Genomic DNA, 19,041 nt, shown 5'->3' with positions numbered 1-19,041 from the left:
ACTCTTCGGACGGCCAGCTCACTGACCCCGCTGTCACAGCCCATCTCATCAATCTTCCAGCCAACCCTGATTAAGATGACAACATCCATCACCGTGGAATCCCCGATTAAGATGACAACAGGGCTCTGCCTCCATCCATCAAGTGCCAAACACCCTCCATCCCAACCGTCCAATCAGAGCTTGGAGACTTTCACTAATATGAGGTATATTTCTGAATTACAGACTTGATGACAAGTCTGATCATTTGTCAAACTGCCCAGATGGGATCAAGGACACTAAGATAAATTAAGTGCACATTTTGTTGTTGTCGCTCCACGAAACTTCCATGCATACTTATGCTCCTCCATTTGCTCATTTCATCTGCCATTTCAAAGAATAAAGCATGTTAGATACATTCAAAAATGTTCTGAGAGGATCACAGGAGAAAAATGAGTAATTCTGCTGTATTTATTAAAATAGGAGGATGACCGCATCGATGGGTTGCATGAAATGTCCTCATCCTTAAAAAAGGTAAAAATAAAAAGACTATGTTAAATGCTAAGTGAATTATCAGCTGCCAAAGGCATGAAACCAACAAAATTCAGGAGACATTAAAAAATGTTGCATTACTATGCTATGTTAATAATTTAACTATTATTTACTGTATTTAAATAATGTATGAGTTAGTATTTTTAAATGATTTATATTATATATATTATATTTATAAAAATAGCATTGCTTTTATACATTTTTCATTGTTGTTTCATCATGATATTGTTAATATTACATATTATTAAATTATTTCATTTACATTACTTTGTGTTAACTTTTGAACACTCTTTGAAGAAAAGAGGGATTTTTTAATGGGATCATTCTATGTATTTAGTTTTAATTGCTTTAATTGAACTTTAAGAATTAATCAGCTCTTAAACATACTTATCACCAGAAAAAATAAACCTGTGAAAGATGAAAGTATTATGCAATCATTTAATACATTCTTCCTTTTAGAATCTTTCGAAATAAAGCTTTCTTTAAAATTGAGCCAAGAACCATAAAGTTCCATTTTTTTTAATTTTTTTTTTCTAAGAGTGATGATCAAAAATTCTGGCACTGTGCTGAATCGAAACCAGCTGTGTAGATTCAATGTGTACAGTAGTTTCAGTGTTTTTGGCCAGAGAACAATATAAAACAGCCAAATAAGTTTAATTGAATGTTTACATTCACATACTCATGTTATAGGCATACACTTACTCAACAATTATTTTTTAAAAAGTACAAAGAATGGTACAAGGAAGGTCTTTTGTGTTGCAATTGTTCAACTCACAACCTACTCAAAGCTCTCTGGATTACAGGTCAGATGATCAACAACTGTGACTGATGGTAGTGTCCATCTACATTGGCCCTAGGGTCTCTGTGAGCAGTGCAGCGTGTGGTATGAAGGTAAGATACACGTCATTTAGCCAATGCTTTGATCTAAAGTGACAAACTTCACAGGAACAGTCCAGCCACAAACAAAATACTGTATTCAGTGGTGATGGGCTCAAACTGCAGCCTTCAGGTCACCCAGATCTTTACCTCTATATCTACCTCATCAGACACTTGGAGCTGAAACCATTCGGATACACATCCTTTAGTTCATAGAGCCTCCTGAGAAATCTATCGCAACATGCTCAGCTGGGATGGACAGACCATAAGTATAATCAGGGCAATGGATGCTGGTGTTGGTGAGAGGTGATATAGTGTCTGGAAGAAGAACGATGTGAGCAGGTGTCGAGGGTGGGGGAGCGAGAGATGAAAGACCAAAAGACTCGAGTCCAATCTGTTAAAGAACAGTTTCAGATCATACGTCATTCAACGCAGGAACTCGTCTCGAATATTAACACACAATCCTGCCTCAAAATGAGGGCTTTTAGTAGACAAAAAAAAAAAAATTACGCTGGATATCTTTTAAATAAGCACATGGACTTCTTTCACAGTAGTTATCAAATGGTTTCACTTCTCATCCCAAATTTTACACTGGTCATCAAGCCTGCACACCCAACAACAATGTCCATAAATCATTGAAATTGAAATGTGGACTAGACTAGGCCGGACAACACAAACTTAAAAGGCATGAACTTAAGAGCCAGTGATCAGACTTAATACAATCAAATCAACAACCATGACAACAGATTAACTAAGGCCCCGTCCACACTACTGCGTTTTCGTTTAAAAACGGAGACCTTTTGCTACGTTTGCACCTCCCGTCCACACTAAAACGGGAAAAATGAAGACCTAAAACGGAGAAGTTTAGAAACGCTGCAGCTGCGTTTTGCGTTTTGAATCTCCGGAGGGCGTTTTAGTGCGGACGAGACAAAACGGAGGAGTTTACAAACGATGACGCAGAGGCTCACGCTCGACTCTATGATTGGGTGTCATCAGTCATGACGTATCTTTCCCTGATTCGCCAACCACTGTTTACACCGGCGCGCGCATGCCCAGTGTTGGTGAATGGTCACGTGATCCACGTTTTTTCAGTCGTTTTAGTGTGGACGGAGATAAATTCTAATACGCAGGTAAAACGCTAGTGTGGACGGAGATCGTTTTCGTTTTAATTCTCCGTTTTTAAACGAAAACGCAGTAGTGTGGACGGGGCCTAAGACTGAAAAATGGTATAAAACATAAGCAAAGTCCACATGGTTAGTGTGCAGTAACAAATTTAGGCTAAAAATTGTAGCTGTATTAGACATTTTATTAAGGCATTCATTTACCCTTTGATGTACGCAACAAAATACATCGTAAGCCTTTTCCCGCTGTTAGTTGATAGTTAATAGACCTTTCTATTTTGCTGCCCTATGCACAATTATATGGTAAGTTGCATTTTATTATCTGCATCATTTCGTTTTTACATGCCATTTTGTTTTGTGTGTCGCAACCCACTGATTTACAACCTGATCCCCCATAATCCTGTAAACACTGGTTTTGAAACTTAATAGTTAATGTCATTTTGTTCCATTCATTTCCCCTTTTTTGTTTCATTATATTACCCCTTACAAACACCAATACACAGACCGTTTAACGCCTCCAGATGTATGAGCTCTGAACATGAATAAGACAGAGACTAAGGTCAATTTATTACCATGGAATCCAATGCCACCCATGTTTCCTTTCCTTTTTTACTCTGTGGTGCAAACTGTGGTGAAATTACTTTATTACTTACTGGTAAAAGACTCAAGACTTAAAAGGATACTCCACTTTTTTTTTGGAAATAGGCTCATTTTACAACTCCCCCAGAATTTAACAGTTGAGTTTTACTGTTTTCAAATCCATTCAGCCGATTTTCTGATATTTAGAAGAATATCAGTAACCAGACCAGTTCAGTTTCTGGTCTCATTGACTTCCATAGTAGGAAAAAAATATATACTATGGAAGTCAATGAGACCAGAAACTGTCTGGTTACTGATATTCTTCTAAATATCAGAAAATCGGCTGAATGGATTTAAAAACGGTAAAACTCAACTGTTTAACTCTGGGGGAGTGGTAAAATGAGCCTATTTCCAAAAAAAAAAAGTGGAGTATCCCTTTAAGATATCAATGATAACTATGACACTAACATGCTGCTGGTCATCTTTATTTTTCCAACCTAGTTATTTAAAATAGTTTTATTTTGCACAAACTTAAAGGTTGTCACCCTAATTGGGATTGTTAATGTTTTATGTGTCAGATTAAAACTGTTCTGATTTAAAAAATAATAATAATAATAATAATAATAATAGAGGTAGTTACATATTCAAAAATAAATTGCCCATTAAAACAGTTTTAATGTAGTTAGCCACATTTTTTATTTACTTATTTATTTATATTTTCCAAAAAGCCTGACTGCAGTACTATAAATAATGAGACGGCTGTGCTTGGTAAACAACATGTTAGGTCGCCATCCACTCAATGGGGAACCAACAAGAGAGAAATTTGGGGACTGAATCAAATCAGAAAAGAAAGAGAGAGATAAATATAAATGTGAAGAGTCAGTGGTCTGTAAAAGAGACAAAAGCTGAGACAAAAAGAAAAACAAACTGACAGAAGTATAATTTTCTTTCCAAAAACCTGTAATATTCAAATAGTAGGGAAGAACCAAAGGCGGACAGGACAGTGTACAATTGGAAATGAAAATCAGAGAAGTGGTGAGGAAAAAAACTAAAATGAAATTAGATGTATTCATTGTTTGACTGTAATTACTCTGAGCTCTATCTTCCTTCAAAACTAATTACCTGTGTTTAGAAAGAGAAAGAGAACAAAGCAAGGAAGATGAGAGTTTTTGGAAGAAGAGGAGTCCTCCCTTAAGTCATCTTGATAATGTTAGTCAAGGTTTCTCTCCCTGAAAAAATCATAATCTAGTTTTACAAGTCCATTTCTCAACCTCTCTGTCAGTATACCTCACGGTGTGCGGTGAATTTCTACTGTGTTTCGGACAGTTAAGAAGGAGTCATTTCTAATATAAAACGCATACATTTTAACAACTATAAGTTGGTAAAGTAATCATATTAATCTTCATAACTTTGTTGTATAAGCGTCAATACACACTTTTAATAGACAATTGTTCATTTGAGCATTATATTCTAACGTTTTATTTAAGAATTTTTATTATTTATTTATTTTTTTAATCCCTTAAAGTACAAATATTTGCAAATTGTAACTCATAATTATTTTATAAGACCATAAGAATGTTTTTTTTCGTCATTTTCTGGTGGGTGATCGTGTTTTAAGAGCCGTTTTCTATGGAGGTATTCTCCCCTCGTCCTTTTGTCCTGCCGGAAAACCTTCCCCTTGTCATTTTCTGAACAGTCAACTCACGTTGATTTCTATATATATATATATATATATATATATATATATATATATATATATATATATATGCGCCATGACCTGAAAGTGTTTATTTATAGAATTTGCGAGAAAAGGTCAAGTGTCCGGAATACAGTGAGTCTACGTTACCTTTCTGGGCCTTGAAATTTGCAATGATTTTGCTGCTGTTTAAGGAACCTCTCGAATTTCATCAAAAATATCTTCATTTGTGTTTTGAAGATGAATAATTGTCTTACGGGTTTGGAACGACATGAAGGTGAGTAATTAATGACTACATTTTTGGGTGAACTAACTCTCTTACCATTGCGCTCACGTCTCTTGTCATTTGAAGAGTCTCTAGACATTGCACTTTTTTTGTTCCATTGATCTCGCTTTTGTAACAACAAAAACACATTCTGTGTGAACCAGCCCTAATTGGTGCAAAAAAAACCATAGCAACATGTTCAGTATACATCTGTTTCATTCACTTTTCCATTCATATGCCATATTTATGACCATCAGAAGGTTATTTCTGTTCATGTGTTTGCATGCATCACCATTACTTTGCCCCGCTGATCATCAAGCATAATGACTGAAACAGATATATAGTTTGAAACTATGCGTTTTATTTCAAATTTTAATATGACGAGATGGTGAATTGAAATTCGCATGCAACTCGTAACTGCTATATTTATGGTCCTGTGGAATGCCTGTATAATGTCTCACTTTTGTGAACTTTTCCTTCACAGAATCGGTGAGGGTGAAAGAAAATTGAAGTCCTAGTATCCTAGGGAGAAAGTTATTGGTTTGTCAGTGGCAGTGTTCTGCTTTTAATTCATGTAATATTTGCCTAGTTAACACAAGTCTTGGGAGCCAATCGAATCATGTGCAGAATAAAAAAAGATTTTGAATCCAACACACAAATCGCTAACACTCAACTCAAATTTGAAAGCAATTCGATTAATACTCCATGAAACATCATTTAAAAAGCCAAAACACACAATGACACGCTTTGCATCAGCAATTTACAGTATACATTTATGCATACTTAGTAATTAATTCTTTCTTAGCTTAGTTGTCATGAATTCTGAAAGTAAGAGTATGTTTCATAACTCTTTTATTTCATAAGAGCAAGTTCTGCTGTCCATGATTTGACCCCTTTAAATAAATTAGACCCCAGAAGAATGTATAGAAAGAAGTACGGTGTTTATACAGCTGAAAAGATCTGAATAAAGAATCGCAAAGAATTTGACTGAATGAAACAAGCTTATAAATCATAAAGAATGATCTATTTTGAAAATCAAAAATAGCAGAAAGTTTTGCGTGATGTGTAGGTTTAGGGGTAGGGTTAGTGTAGGGGGATCAAATATACAGTACATTGTAAAAATCAATATGTCTATGGAAAGATTTCCCCATAAAACATGAAAAACCTGTGTGTGTGATTTATGAGGACACTGGTATTACAACGTGAACGTGATTTATGAGGACATTTCCAGAATCCTCTTATTTGAAATGGCTTTAAAAACGTACTAAACGGTATATTATTAAAAATGTAAAAGTGCGTAAGTTGGGTAGATTTAGAGGTAGGGTTAGTGTACGTGGATAAAATATACAGTTTGAACAGTATAAAACCATTGGTTACACTTTATTTAGTCACTTTAGACGTTCTACTAATTATAAGTAACTTTTCAACTACATGTCAAGTAACTCTCATTAGAGTATCATTATATTATAGTCAGTGTTGTGCAAGTTACTTCCAAACTGTAATACATTAGGTATTACTTGTTACTGTTATTTAAAAGTAATTCATTACCTTACAATATTACTGTCCCAGAATTGTAATGCGTTACATTACTCATGTATTACTTTTGAGTTACTTTCACCAAATGAACTAAGTAGAACTTAACTTTGGGGCTATAACGATATGCAATATGAAACCGAAATCGCGATTCACCACATGACTCAGATCCACGAACCTACAGAATCGCGACACACCTCTTCCAACTCCAGCGTTATTCTCCTTACCGTCCAGATCCAATGCTGCCTTATCTTTAAATTAGGCTATTAGTATTATTTGAAGTTAACATTATAAAATACGTAGACCTACACCACAAAACTAGTTGAGGATAAATTATTTAAAATTGGGGAAGTCCAGCATTATGGACATGATGACATTTGCAGTCAAAACTTGAAATAAAAATTCTCAGAAAATACATGTATTGAAACGTATATAGGCTACTTCCTTAAAGGACTCCAGACATTAGACTAATATCAGTCTATGTTTTATTTTTAATATTAGGGAAAAGACACACATTCATGCGTGACAAAAAAATAGGAGGCAAAATATATTTTTTGTAATTCTGTTAAATACACTGCGCAAATCGGATGAGGAAGGGTTGGCTCTGCAGTCTCCATAGAACTTAAAATATTCATTTTATTTTAGTTTTCGTGTTCGCATTTATGAGGAAAAAACAATGTTACAGACGCGACCGCTCTGAACTGGCACTAAAAGACTGCTTTAAAACTTTCACATAGTCTGTTGCCTTTAAGAAGTAAAAGCAGACAATACACTGTAATACAACTGTAATACAAGCCTCACTGAACATGTAACGAGTAAAATATTACTGAAAATTGATTAGTAATGCCTTACACTACTGCGTTACAGCAAAAAGTAATATGTTACTGTAATGTATTACTTTTGCAATGCGTTACTCCCAACACTGATTATAGTAGACTGTCAGTAGACTGTTAGGTTATGGTTAGGTGTTAGGCTTTGGGTTAGGAGACTACGTTTACTTGTATTCGCCAAGTTACTTATAGTCAGTTGAATGTCAGTTGGGGGACCAACAAAATAAAGTGTTAGTAGATATTAAAGGGATACTCCACTTTTTTTTTTGGAAATAGGCTCATTTTACAACTCCCCCAGAGTTAAACGGTTGAGTTTCACCGTTTTCGAATCCATTCAGCCGATTTTCTGATATTTAGAAGAATATCAGTAACCAGACAGTTTCTGGTCTCATTGACTTCCATAGTATGTATTTTTTTCCTACTATGGAAGTCAATGAGACCAGAAACTGTCTGGTTACTGATATTCTTCTAAATATCAGAAATTCGGCTAAATGGATTCGAAAACGGTGAAACTCAACCGTTTAACTCTGGGGGAGTTGTAAAATGAGCCTATTTCCAAAAAAAAGTGGAGTATCCCTTTAAGTCTACTAATACTCTAATGACAGTTAGTTTACATGTAGTTGAAAAGTTACTTATAGTTAGTAGAATGTCTAAAGTGGACTATCGAAATAAAGTTTTACCAAACCATTACGCTTCTGGAATGTCCTCACAAGTATAGCAAAACAGTAAAAAAAAATATTGTTTGTGTGTGTGAGTTTGTGTATTCTTGCCTCTCTTTAGTCCAATGATCTGATTCTTGAGTGTTTCCCTTTGGTTCTCCACCTCCACTTTCTGCTCCTGCGTCAGCTGGAGTCTCCTCTGCACCCCCTCTCTCAATTTTGTAAGCTTCGAGATCTCCTGTTTCAGCTGGGTTGCTATCTCCTCTTTTATCTAAACCACACAAGAAATGAACCATTAGTGTATCTATGTGTATATACATGTGAAGCCCAAAATAACCATCATAGTCAAAAGCAGCAACAGCCTGTCACTGCTGTAAAAAAAAAATATTTTCAAGGTTTGTTATCACAACATATTTTCTTTTGTCAAATCAACTTTATAATAATTTATAGTTGAGATAACTTATTATATTGAGTTTCTGATGGTTAAATTAATCTCCTTCATTTTTCCAGTTCAATCAACTTAAAATTTTAAGCAACCCAGGTTACTTACTTTTTTAAGTTAAACCAACAATATTTTTTTACAGTGTAGTAATCACAACATTTTTTTCTTTTATCAAATCAACTTAAATAATTTATTTAGGTCAGATAACATTTAATTTTGAGTTTCTGATGATTAAATCATTCTCCTTCATTGTATTAACTCACTTTTTCCATTTCAATGAACTTAAAATTTTAAGACAACCAGGTTACTTACTTTTTTAAGTTAAACCATCAATATTTTTTACAGTGTGGGATAGTACCCTTAAACTGTAAAATGTATAAAAACTCATAAGGAACTTTTTTCAGTACTACTATTTAAAAGTTTGGGGGCAGTAAGATTTTTAAAGGTAGTCTTCTATATGTTCACCAAGGCTGCATTTATTTGACCAAAAATACAGTAATGTTATGAAACATTATAACATTTTAAAATAACCGTTTTCTATTTGAGTAAATTGTAAATGTAATTGATTCCTGTGATGTCAAAGCTGAATTTTCAGCATCATTACTCCAGTCATCAGTGTCACATGATCCTTTAGAAATCATTCTAATATTGCTAATATATTGATAATAGCTATGTGTTGCGCAAAAAAACATTTCTTATTATTATCAATGTCGAAAACAGTTGTACTGTTTAATATTTTGGTGGAAACTCTGATTTTCTGGATGCTTTGCTGAATAGAAAGTTTTATTTGTATTTTTTATTTGAATATTTTTTGTATCAATGTCACATTTGATCAAATTAATGCATCTTCTCTGCATAAAAAAAAAAACATTAAACCCTTAAAAAAACGAACATTTTTGAACGTTAATGTATAATTGAAAACGTATGCATCTGTGGGAACTAATTTGATTATATCATCACAGTGAATTTAATTACATGATTAACTGACTAATATAAATGCCAATAAACAGATCAACAAAATGCTAATTGCTGGAGAATAAGCAGGACACACATTTTTGGAGCAAGAGTGATCCACAGTGCTGAATCTGTGCCCCCTTGTGGCGACCATAAGGCTTGCAATCATTACTCATTTACACTGACTCACAGGGCGAGCTGGGAGTGCCGACACTACGAAAAAGGTGCAGTAAAATAGAATAGGGAAATCTTATTTTGTGGAATCGTTGCACAGGTTGACTTTGTCTCTTTCTAGAATGCTGCAGAAAATAAAGACAGAAAGAAAGCCTCACATGTTCAGTCAGACTTTTTGTTCTTTGTTATACTTAATTGGTCTACAATACCACACGACGAAAGACATGTATTAAAACAGAATTCCTAATATAGCTTCAGCATATCCTGCTGCAGAGCGGTGCATTCAAGTCACTACAGAACAAAGAGAATAAAGGACATTTCATTAAATGTAACATTCGCTATATTAACCCCCGCTGGAAGCCTGACGGAAGTTTAGAGCAGGAAAGATCCATCAATAGTCTGACGGGAGAGGAAGAGGAATGGAAACCTTCGTCCTCTAGAGCTCTAATTATATAAGACCGAGACAATTTTATCAGACTTAAAGGGGGCAGCTCAATAAATCTGTAGGTGTGTGTGTGTGCGCAAGTACTCTATGCATCAATGTAGAGCAGAGATTTGTTCTTTTTTTCATGGACCGTGAAGTACCACATCTGTGGTGTCCGCAAATGTAAAATGCCAAATTTACACTGTGTTCCAGATTATTATGCATTAAGTGACATTTCGGTATTTCTGTACAATAAACATTCAGATTTGAGTTTTTTAAAGAAAGTGTTTGTTTTATTCCCCATATCTTTTTAGATAAATGGTCTCAATCTGAGACAGGTTCGTTAAATAGTTTGCTGAAACCTACTTAAAGAGGTTGTTCCGCATTATTAAGGAAGTCACAGTTCTCATGCAATATGGGGAGGAAGAAAGATTTTTCTGAGGATGGAAAGCATGACAAGGTTCTGCCAAAGGCATGAAAACAACATATTTTGCGAAAAAACTGAATAGAGATTATCGAACTGTCAAAAGATCACAGAAGAACTTTTATTAGAACAACCAAAGTCCGTAGTATCTCATTTAGTGTGTGTATGGGTACCTTCAGGTCTGATGCTTGCTGTTGGATCTGTAGGGACAGTTGCTCTAGGCTGATGGAGTTTTGTTCATTATCCTGCTGCAATTTAGTGTTGCGATGTTGGAGTTGTTCCATTTCTTTACTGGTTTTCTCATTTATAATCTGTCAGCAAAAACAAATTACTTGGTCATAGTCACAAGTTCTACATGTTCTGTGGAATAATATATTTTGTCAGATATTAGCTAAATCTGATAAACCTTCCCAGTTCTCAAATGGAAATGAACTGGAAATATTGTCATAAAATTGTCTTTCTTTTTTACAGAGATAAAAGTTTAAGTTTTTTATAACAGATTTTTTTTCTTTTAGTGTTATACTAAGATTGTCCTACCACTGACTCGTTCATGATGCTTCATGCCACTAGATCAGAGTCTCTTACTTTGCTTTCCTGGAGCTGTTGTTCCAGTTTCTGCTGATCATCTTGCAGATGCTGGCTCTGCTGAGTGAGTGATTTAATCTCTGATTGTTTGGACTCCAGGTCAGTTTGAAGCTGCTTCACTTCCTTTTCCAACTTCTCCTTCCTCCTCGTCTCTCGTTGAAGCTCATTCTGGCGCACCTGGATGTCCTGCTGGAGCTGTGAAAGACGGATAGTTTTGGTTAGAGACTACCTATCTATCTATCTATCTATCTATCTATCTATCTATCTATCTATCTATCTATCTATCTATCTATCTATCTATCTATCTATCTATCTATCTATCTATCTATCTATCTATCTATCTATCCGTCTACCTGTCTGTCTGTCTGTCTGTCTGTCTGTCTGTCTGTCTGTCTATCTATCTGTCTGTCTATCTATCTATCCCTGTCTGTCTGTCTGTCTGTCTGTCTGTCTGTCTGTCTGTCTGTCTGTCTGTCTGTCTGTCTGTCTGTCTATCTATCTATCTATCTATCAAACCATCCATCTATCTATCTATCTATCTATCTATCTATCTATCTATCTATCTATCTATCCGTCTACCTGTCTGTCTGTCTGTCTGTCTGTCTGTCTGTCTGTCTGTCTATCTATCTGTCTGTCTATCTATCTATCCCTGTCTGTCTGTCTGTCTGTCTGTCTGTCTGTCTGTCTGTCTGTCTGTCTGTCTGTCTGTCTGTCTGTCTGTCTGTCTGTCTGTCTGTCTGTCTGTCTATCTATCTATCTATCTATCTATCTATCTATCTATCTATCTATCTATCTATCTATCTGTCCGTCCGTCCGTCCGTCTATCTGTCTGTCTATCTATCTATGTGTCTGTCTATCGATGCATCTGTCCGCCTGTTCATTTATCTATCTGCCCATCCTATCCATCTATTAGTATTATCTATCTATTAGTCAGTCTGTCTGGCTATCTCTTTGTCAGTCTGTCTATCAATGTTTGTCTGACACACATATATATCATTAGCAACAGCAACCAGTGGTTACAGTAAAGCGTGTTGCAAATTACTACTACTTTCGTTCCTTCCACTCTTTAACTTTTTGTACCCACTTCTGAATTGAATATATTCAGAGTTTAAAATGCTTTGTCAGGCCACTTATTGATTTTCTTACTGTGTTATAGTCTGTAAACAATTTAAGCTAGTTTATTTTACCAGGGAGGTGACAGAAGAATCAAATACGTCCAATTTTACAAGTTTAAGTGCCACATTCACATGGTTTATGTTCCATTTCACAAAACATATGACGACTCAAGACTAGAACTGTAATAAATCCGTAAAATTTTGAAGAGTAACAATCACCAGGCACCATTTTTCAAATATTGATTTGCTGACAAAGCGAGACATTGGAGACAAAATGCTTTCATTTATACCTAAAATATTCTCGTGGACTTAAAATGAGAATAACAGCAGTAAAGCACTGACGATACTGATGCCAATGATGAAAAGAGCCAATTATATCTTTGAATAACTGTTTTTCTATGCATCTGTGTGATTTTTTAAATAATTCAAAGAATGCCAGTATAGTTACTCTGCACACTCACATAATATTATCAAAACACCCAGTGGCGTCATATACAAAGCTTTTTATGTAAGACCTGAGCAATCATGTCCATGGCTTTGTTTTTCTCCGCCTCTATCTCCTGCTGAGCAGCATCAGTGGCTTTAGTGAGGTTCTCCCGGAGTGTCACCACCTCGGACAACAGCTTGTCTCTCTCATTGGTCAGCTCCTCTATGTTCTTTAACAGATCGCCCATGCTAGACACATTCAAAACAAGGTTTATGAACAAGCATCGCTCTTCTCCATCCCCACCAGAACACCTCAACAAGGTTGTAGTTTCTCTGAACGCCATCACACAGAATATACAGGCACAAGCACATAAAAAATGTCTATCGTCAAATACGATTGACAATTAGCATATAGCTAGGATAGCTAGGCCAAGAACTCCCTTCGCATCCATGTAGCCAAAGTGAGCACTTAGGGTAAACAGGACACAATAAACATGAATGTATGCCGATTTCATTAATTAATAAGATTTTAACGTACAACATAACTCGAGAATTTATTCTGATTCAAAGGACAATACCAAATCCTGACTGGACGAGAGGAGGAGCTAGGGATGGAGGAGGGTAATTCGCTCCTGAGAAATGCGATAGCTGCTGATAATAGTGAAGGATCTTAGGCCCTGTTTACACGAAAACGCTCGCGGGTGAGAACGTAAAAATATTTGATCGGATGTGCCTTTCGTTTACACGGTGACGGCGCTTTTGGGGCTTAAAAATGCAAAAAAACTGAAACCACCCGCCAGAGTGGAAATCTTAAAAACGCTCCACCGTAGCGTTCCCGCGTACACAGTTGCGCGGACTTGATGTTGTTGTGTGGTAGTGTATCACATTGCCACCTAGCCACCTGGAGTTCATTATACATCGAATTTCACACACTTTTGTGTCACCATATCACGCGAATTTCCCACCTTTGCGTTTTTTTTTTCTTCAGAATGTTTACGTGTAAACAAATAACCGTGATTTTAACGGTAAAATACCTTAAAAATGCTACAACGCAAAACTGTTAATTGGTTAACAGAAAGTTTCCGTACTATATACGGTAAATAACTGTGATATAATTTTACAGTAAAATACCGTTAAATTTACAGTTTTGAAAGTGAAAAAGAACAAATCATTGTATAATTTACAGTGAAAAAACGTAAATTGACATTCCCATAATTCCCTGTGTGACACTTCACATTTTATGTATTTTTGTTAAAATAACTATGGTTCCTCATAGTTTTATTGTTTTTTTTTCTAATCAGTTATGTACATTAGGGTTTTATGGTACATTTAATGTTGTTAAATTAATGTTTATTGCATTTTTTTTTTAATTCATGTGTGTTACCATGATGGTGTTTAATGTTTGCGTGAATGACACTGTGCAGATCCTTTGTCTATGTATTACTTAAATAAGTAATCACTTGCGATAAGCTGTGATTGCTCATGTAACTCTCATTACTGCTGTGATGATTGATGGTTGTCAGTATACTACAATGGTCTAAAACAGATATCAATACGTCAATAAGTTGGTAAATCAACATTTTTTCAGAAAATAAAATACATTTTATTACTGTAAATTTTAAGTTAAGTCTGTAAAACCGTTAACGTTCCTACCGTATTTTTAACAGTAAAGTTCTGCCAACCACAGCTGCCGTTTTTTTACCGTAAAATTTACAGTTTATTTTTTACAGTGTAGCCTTAGGGCCGGTTCACATATAGCACCTAAAAACGCGTAGAAAACGCTGGGCGCGCCGCATTCTCCATTTTCCAAAGCGCCAGGGCGGTTGCGCTTCAGTTGGTTCTTGTCACATGACCTATTGTGTGCGTATGGTGCGCTTGCGGTATTCTGAAAAGTTCCGCGACCATTATGAGCGTGCATACCGTGCGCCTACATTTGAAATAACGAACTTGAGCCCGCAAAAGATGCGATATGTGAACCGGCCCTTATACAGTGATAGGCGTCGTATATCAGCTGAGAGTCAGGCCCCGTTTACACGAAGGGAAAACATAGATATTTCCCTGCGGTTTGGCCTCTCGTTTACATGAAAACCCCATTTTTATCACAGAAAACGATTATTTCTAAAAACTCCAGCCAAGGTGGGGATTTCTGAAAACGCCGGTTATATGTTGTCGTGTAAACTGGGAGAAACGGCGTTTTAGGTTCTCTCTTGTCGATTCTGAGGATTCTGATTGGCTTGCATGGCTTTATCCTTCTCCCTACACTGCCGCCAATAGGTTTGGCATAGTTATGACGGCGCTCATTCTATTCTATGTATGTTATTTTTGAAAACGGTGAGGGGGAAAATATTTGTTTCGCTAAATACCCGGCTTTGTGTAAACGTGGTCTCAGCTAATACGAGCTTGACTAACGTGACCTGCCAGAACCGGAGCTATGTTTAATTATTAGTAGAAGAATTGCGTCAGACATACAAAAATGCTATCTGCGTGCATGATACTCACTGTAACGTCCTCCATTCTACCAGAAACAAAATGAAAACTAAGAACAGACTGAATGTACAGTAGTATAATATTGTTTACCTGTATTCTTGGCCCTCAAAGACTCCAGCTCCTTTTCCAACAAGATTTTGGAGATTGGTTATTTCCTCCTTTAGTTTCAGGATTGATTCTTTTGCCTGCAACTCCTTTTTGTGTGAAGCTTCAACCATTTTCCAGGCCTTGTCAATTTCCTAATCAACGGTAAAATACACAGATGGTCATTTGGATGTGGCAAGAGAGGTTCCATTTAGGTTCCATTTTTATAACGTAAGGAGAATGTTCCGGGAACGTTCCCTTAACCTTAAGGGAAAGTTCAAGGAACGTTCTGGGAACCAAGAACTAACGTTCCCAGAACCTAAATTTATTTGCTGGGATGTTATGAGGAAATCATTCAGGGGTCATCTTGTTAAAGTTTGAAGACAATGAACACAACATCCATTTTAGAGTGTTCTGGCTAATGTACCATTTTAAGGGTGCTGATTGTGGTTTGGTCTTCATCAGATAGTTTCATGGCTGTGGATAGTTTGACAGAGGTGGACATCAACTCTGCGTTCAGCTCCATGCATTTGGCCATCAGTCTCTTTTCGTTCTTGTGGGACTTCTGCAGAGCATTGGCGACCTTCTCATATTCCACACGAAACCTTCCATCTCCTGAGAACTCCTTTAAAACCTCCTGGGTGTCTATTTCCATGGTTTCGAACGTGCTGTCCTCGGTCTGAAAATGTATTCGAAAGCATAAGTGTGACATCATAAGATGCTATTTGATCACTTATGCAGACAGTGTACTGTGAATAAGTTGAAATGAGTCTGTGCCTTACAGTTTTGTAACAGTTTGCAAGTCTACTCTAGCACTGCTGATGTTAAACTAAAATGATCAAACACAAAGAACAAAGAGCTGGCAACAGGTGCTGCTTTTAAAACAGATTGTTCAGAGTGTTCACAGGCTTCATGGAGAAACCATCACACACACAAAGAAAAAATCATATACTGGAGCTTTCTCTAATCCATCTAAATACACCAATTTTGGTCGAGATATATTTTTTATATCTCATATTTAAAAAATACACATATTTTTTTCTCAACTGATCATTTTAGATCTTGCACTTCAAAGGTTTACAAAAGATTTATGGGATGAAAAAGCTTGAGGCAGTTTGCAGCAGAAAAATAAATAATTGGTGAAAAAAGAACTGCTACTGGAACTGTTAACTGTCCAAGACTCATAATTAGTGGTTAATTTGCAATTCATGCTGTAAAAAAATTAAATAGTTTTACACTTATGTTATTAAAAGGATAAAGAGTATAAAGTGGGACATTTTCTGATAATTTGCCATTTGTGTTCTTTTAAATAGCATTTAAAATTGATTCAGATCTCAAAGGGATAGTTCTCCCAAAAACAAAACTTACGTCATTATTTACTCACCCTCGAGTTATTCTAAACCTGTTTCTTTCTTCTACAGAACACAAAAAAAGATCATTTGGATGAATGTTGGTAATGAAACAGTTGACTGTAGCCATTAACTTCCTTAGTATTTTTTTCCTGCTATGGAAGTCAATGGCTACCATCAACAGTCTGGTTACCAACATTCTTCAAAATACCTAATTGTGTTCAATAACAGAAGGGCAAGTATCATTAAATGACTTATAAGTCATAATTAATTGTCTTTTTGTGGGGAAGAACTAACTCCTATCTGTTTAAAGGAGTAGTTCACTTTTAAGAAAACTTTTGCTGATCATTTACTCACCCCATGTCATCCAAGATGTCCATGTCTTTCTTTCTTCACTCAAAAAAATGCACTTTACATAATATATAATAATTATATTTTTGGACTTTAAATGTTTTTTTTTTTTCTATTAAGCTCTATGTAATTTTGTCTCAACTTAACAGTACAAAATCCTAATGTGTTGTCTAAACACAAACCATTCATGTTAAGTAAAAAAAATCTGTACATCCAGAGGGTGGCAGTATGCGAGCCGACTGCCATTTTGCCCGAACTTAATTTTATTGTGTTCAATCTGCTTAAATCTAAGAACAACTTAAGTTTACTTAATCCGTTTGTGTTGGATTACATGATTGATTTGTGTTGCCTCAACTGAAACTGGGCAGTGCTTTTAGTTTCCAGCATGCTTTGCATATGGTTGAATTAAGAGAGAATAAATGTTAAAATTAAGTGTGATTTTATGGGGTTTTTTTTTTTAGAAATTTAGAAAAGGGGATGACTTGATAGTGTGTAATAGTGTTTAATGTTAAATTACATTGGAATTATTAAATCATTTAAATTACATTGTGGAGAAGAGTGGAGCATTTTGTTTGTCTGTCGACTGATTTCGTTTATTTTCAATTGCTTTGAATGAAGGAGCATGTAAATCTTAGCATTCAAGATGCTAATGTGTGCTTCTGCTAGCAATTAGCTAGCTAAAGTCTATCAATTTAATTAAATGTCACTGAATCAAATGAAATATAAATGGATGAATGAATATAATAAAATGCCTTTGAATCATGTCAGGAAGCCTTTAAAAATGCACGTTGAGACTACTTAAATTGGGTAATTTAAAATTACATAATTCCATTATGTTGAAGTTACACAAACAAATTATGTTTGTTTAACGTAATCCAGTTATGTGGAACCTGTTGACAAATTAAAATTAATTAAAGCCAACATATTATTTTTTGGATGTCCAAGATCTCCATGTCTTTCTTTCTTCAGTCAAAAAGAAATTAAGGTTTTTGATGAAAACATTCCAGGATTTTCTCCATATAATGGACTTCAATGGGAACCAAACGGTTCAAGGTCCAAATGAGAGTTTCAGTGCAGCATCAAAGGGCTTTAAACGACACAGACAATGAATAAGGGTCTTATCTAGGACCCTTCGAGTCATGACTCGAAAAAAGATTTGATCATTTTGATGAACGAGTTCAAAAAGGAGAGTCACGAACGCTCATCACAGAACAGAGCAAGGCAAACATGTGTGCTTAAAACTTAAACTTTTTTATTTATTTTTTAAATGACCGATCGTTTCACTAGATAAGACCCTTATTCATCGTCTGGTGTCGTTTAAAGCCCTTTGAAGCTGCACTGAAACTCTCATTTGGACCTTGAACCATTTGGTTCCCATTGAAGTCCATTATATGGAGAAAATCCTGGAATGTTTTCATGAAAAACCTTAATTTCTTTTGGACTGAAGAAAGAAAGACATAGACATCTTGGATGACATGGGGGTATAAATTAGCAAAAGTTTTTTTTTTTTTTTTTTAAGTTAACTAACTTAGGCTACTCCTTTACGTGTCACATTTTATCTATGTTCACTAAGCATAAATGTTAATTGCTAATGTTTAAACGATGTTGACATTGTGACTTAAAAAGGTATTATCAACCTCGAAAGGGCTCATATAAGTTTCATAAAATTGACAAAGTAGCCTACACTTTTTTGTATGTAACGTAACGTTAGGCTATATTTATCTTGAATCAAATAATAATATATTATTTAGCGTAAATTACAGCTATTTTATCTAATGTTAGCAAAGACTGTGGCCTAATATTCACTTCATTATAACAATTCGAAACACGGACATGCCTCAGGATATAACGTTAGTGTAACTTGGATTAACTATGAAAGATATTTCACTGGGCCCACAACTAATTCAGTGTTTGAGATGCTAATAAAGATCGAACGTTAGTATAGTATATTTGCTATTTCACCCACAGTAAGGCAAAAGTTTCAGTTTAACATACCTCCTCCATTGCGGTCGATTGTCAGTCCTCTATAAAACCCTCAAAATGTTGTTGTTTTGTATTTAATAATAACTGTAGCACATAAACTTGGGTTGTTTTGCTTCAACAACACGCACGACACTGTTTTTTGTTCACCGGGGAGAC

At 35.5% G+C, this 19,041-nt stretch overlaps 1 protein-coding gene across 1 annotated transcript in view; it reads right to left on the bottom strand.

The window, feature by feature from the left end:
• cfap58 (cilia and flagella associated protein 58) overlaps window positions 1-19,041 on the bottom strand; it is a 103,418-nt gene extending 84,377 nt beyond the window's left edge. Inside the window, exons 1-7 of the mRNA XM_089132048.1 lie at window positions 18,898-19,041; window positions 15,630-15,881; window positions 15,209-15,357; window positions 12,721-12,880; window positions 11,091-11,285; window positions 10,679-10,816; window positions 8,199-8,358 (exon numbers count right to left, since the gene is read on the bottom strand). Coding sequence (XP_088988174.1) covers window positions 8,199-8,358; window positions 10,679-10,816; window positions 11,091-11,285; window positions 12,721-12,880; window positions 15,209-15,357; window positions 15,630-15,881; window positions 18,898-18,906 — 1,063 coding nt within the window. The 5' untranslated portion in view covers window positions 18,907-19,041. The remainder of the gene's footprint in view (window positions 1-8,198; window positions 8,359-10,678; window positions 10,817-11,090; window positions 11,286-12,720; window positions 12,881-15,208; window positions 15,358-15,629; window positions 15,882-18,897) is intronic.

The sequence above is a fragment of the Pimephales promelas genome, chromosome 6, assembly GCF_988280905.1.
Source record: "Pimephales promelas chromosome 6, fPimPro1.hap1.1, whole genome shotgun sequence".
NCBI lineage: Eukaryota > Metazoa > Chordata > Actinopteri > Cypriniformes > Leuciscidae > Pimephales > Pimephales promelas.
Note: the sequence above shows the minus strand (reverse complement) of the source record. Positions and strands in the feature narration are given on the sequence as shown.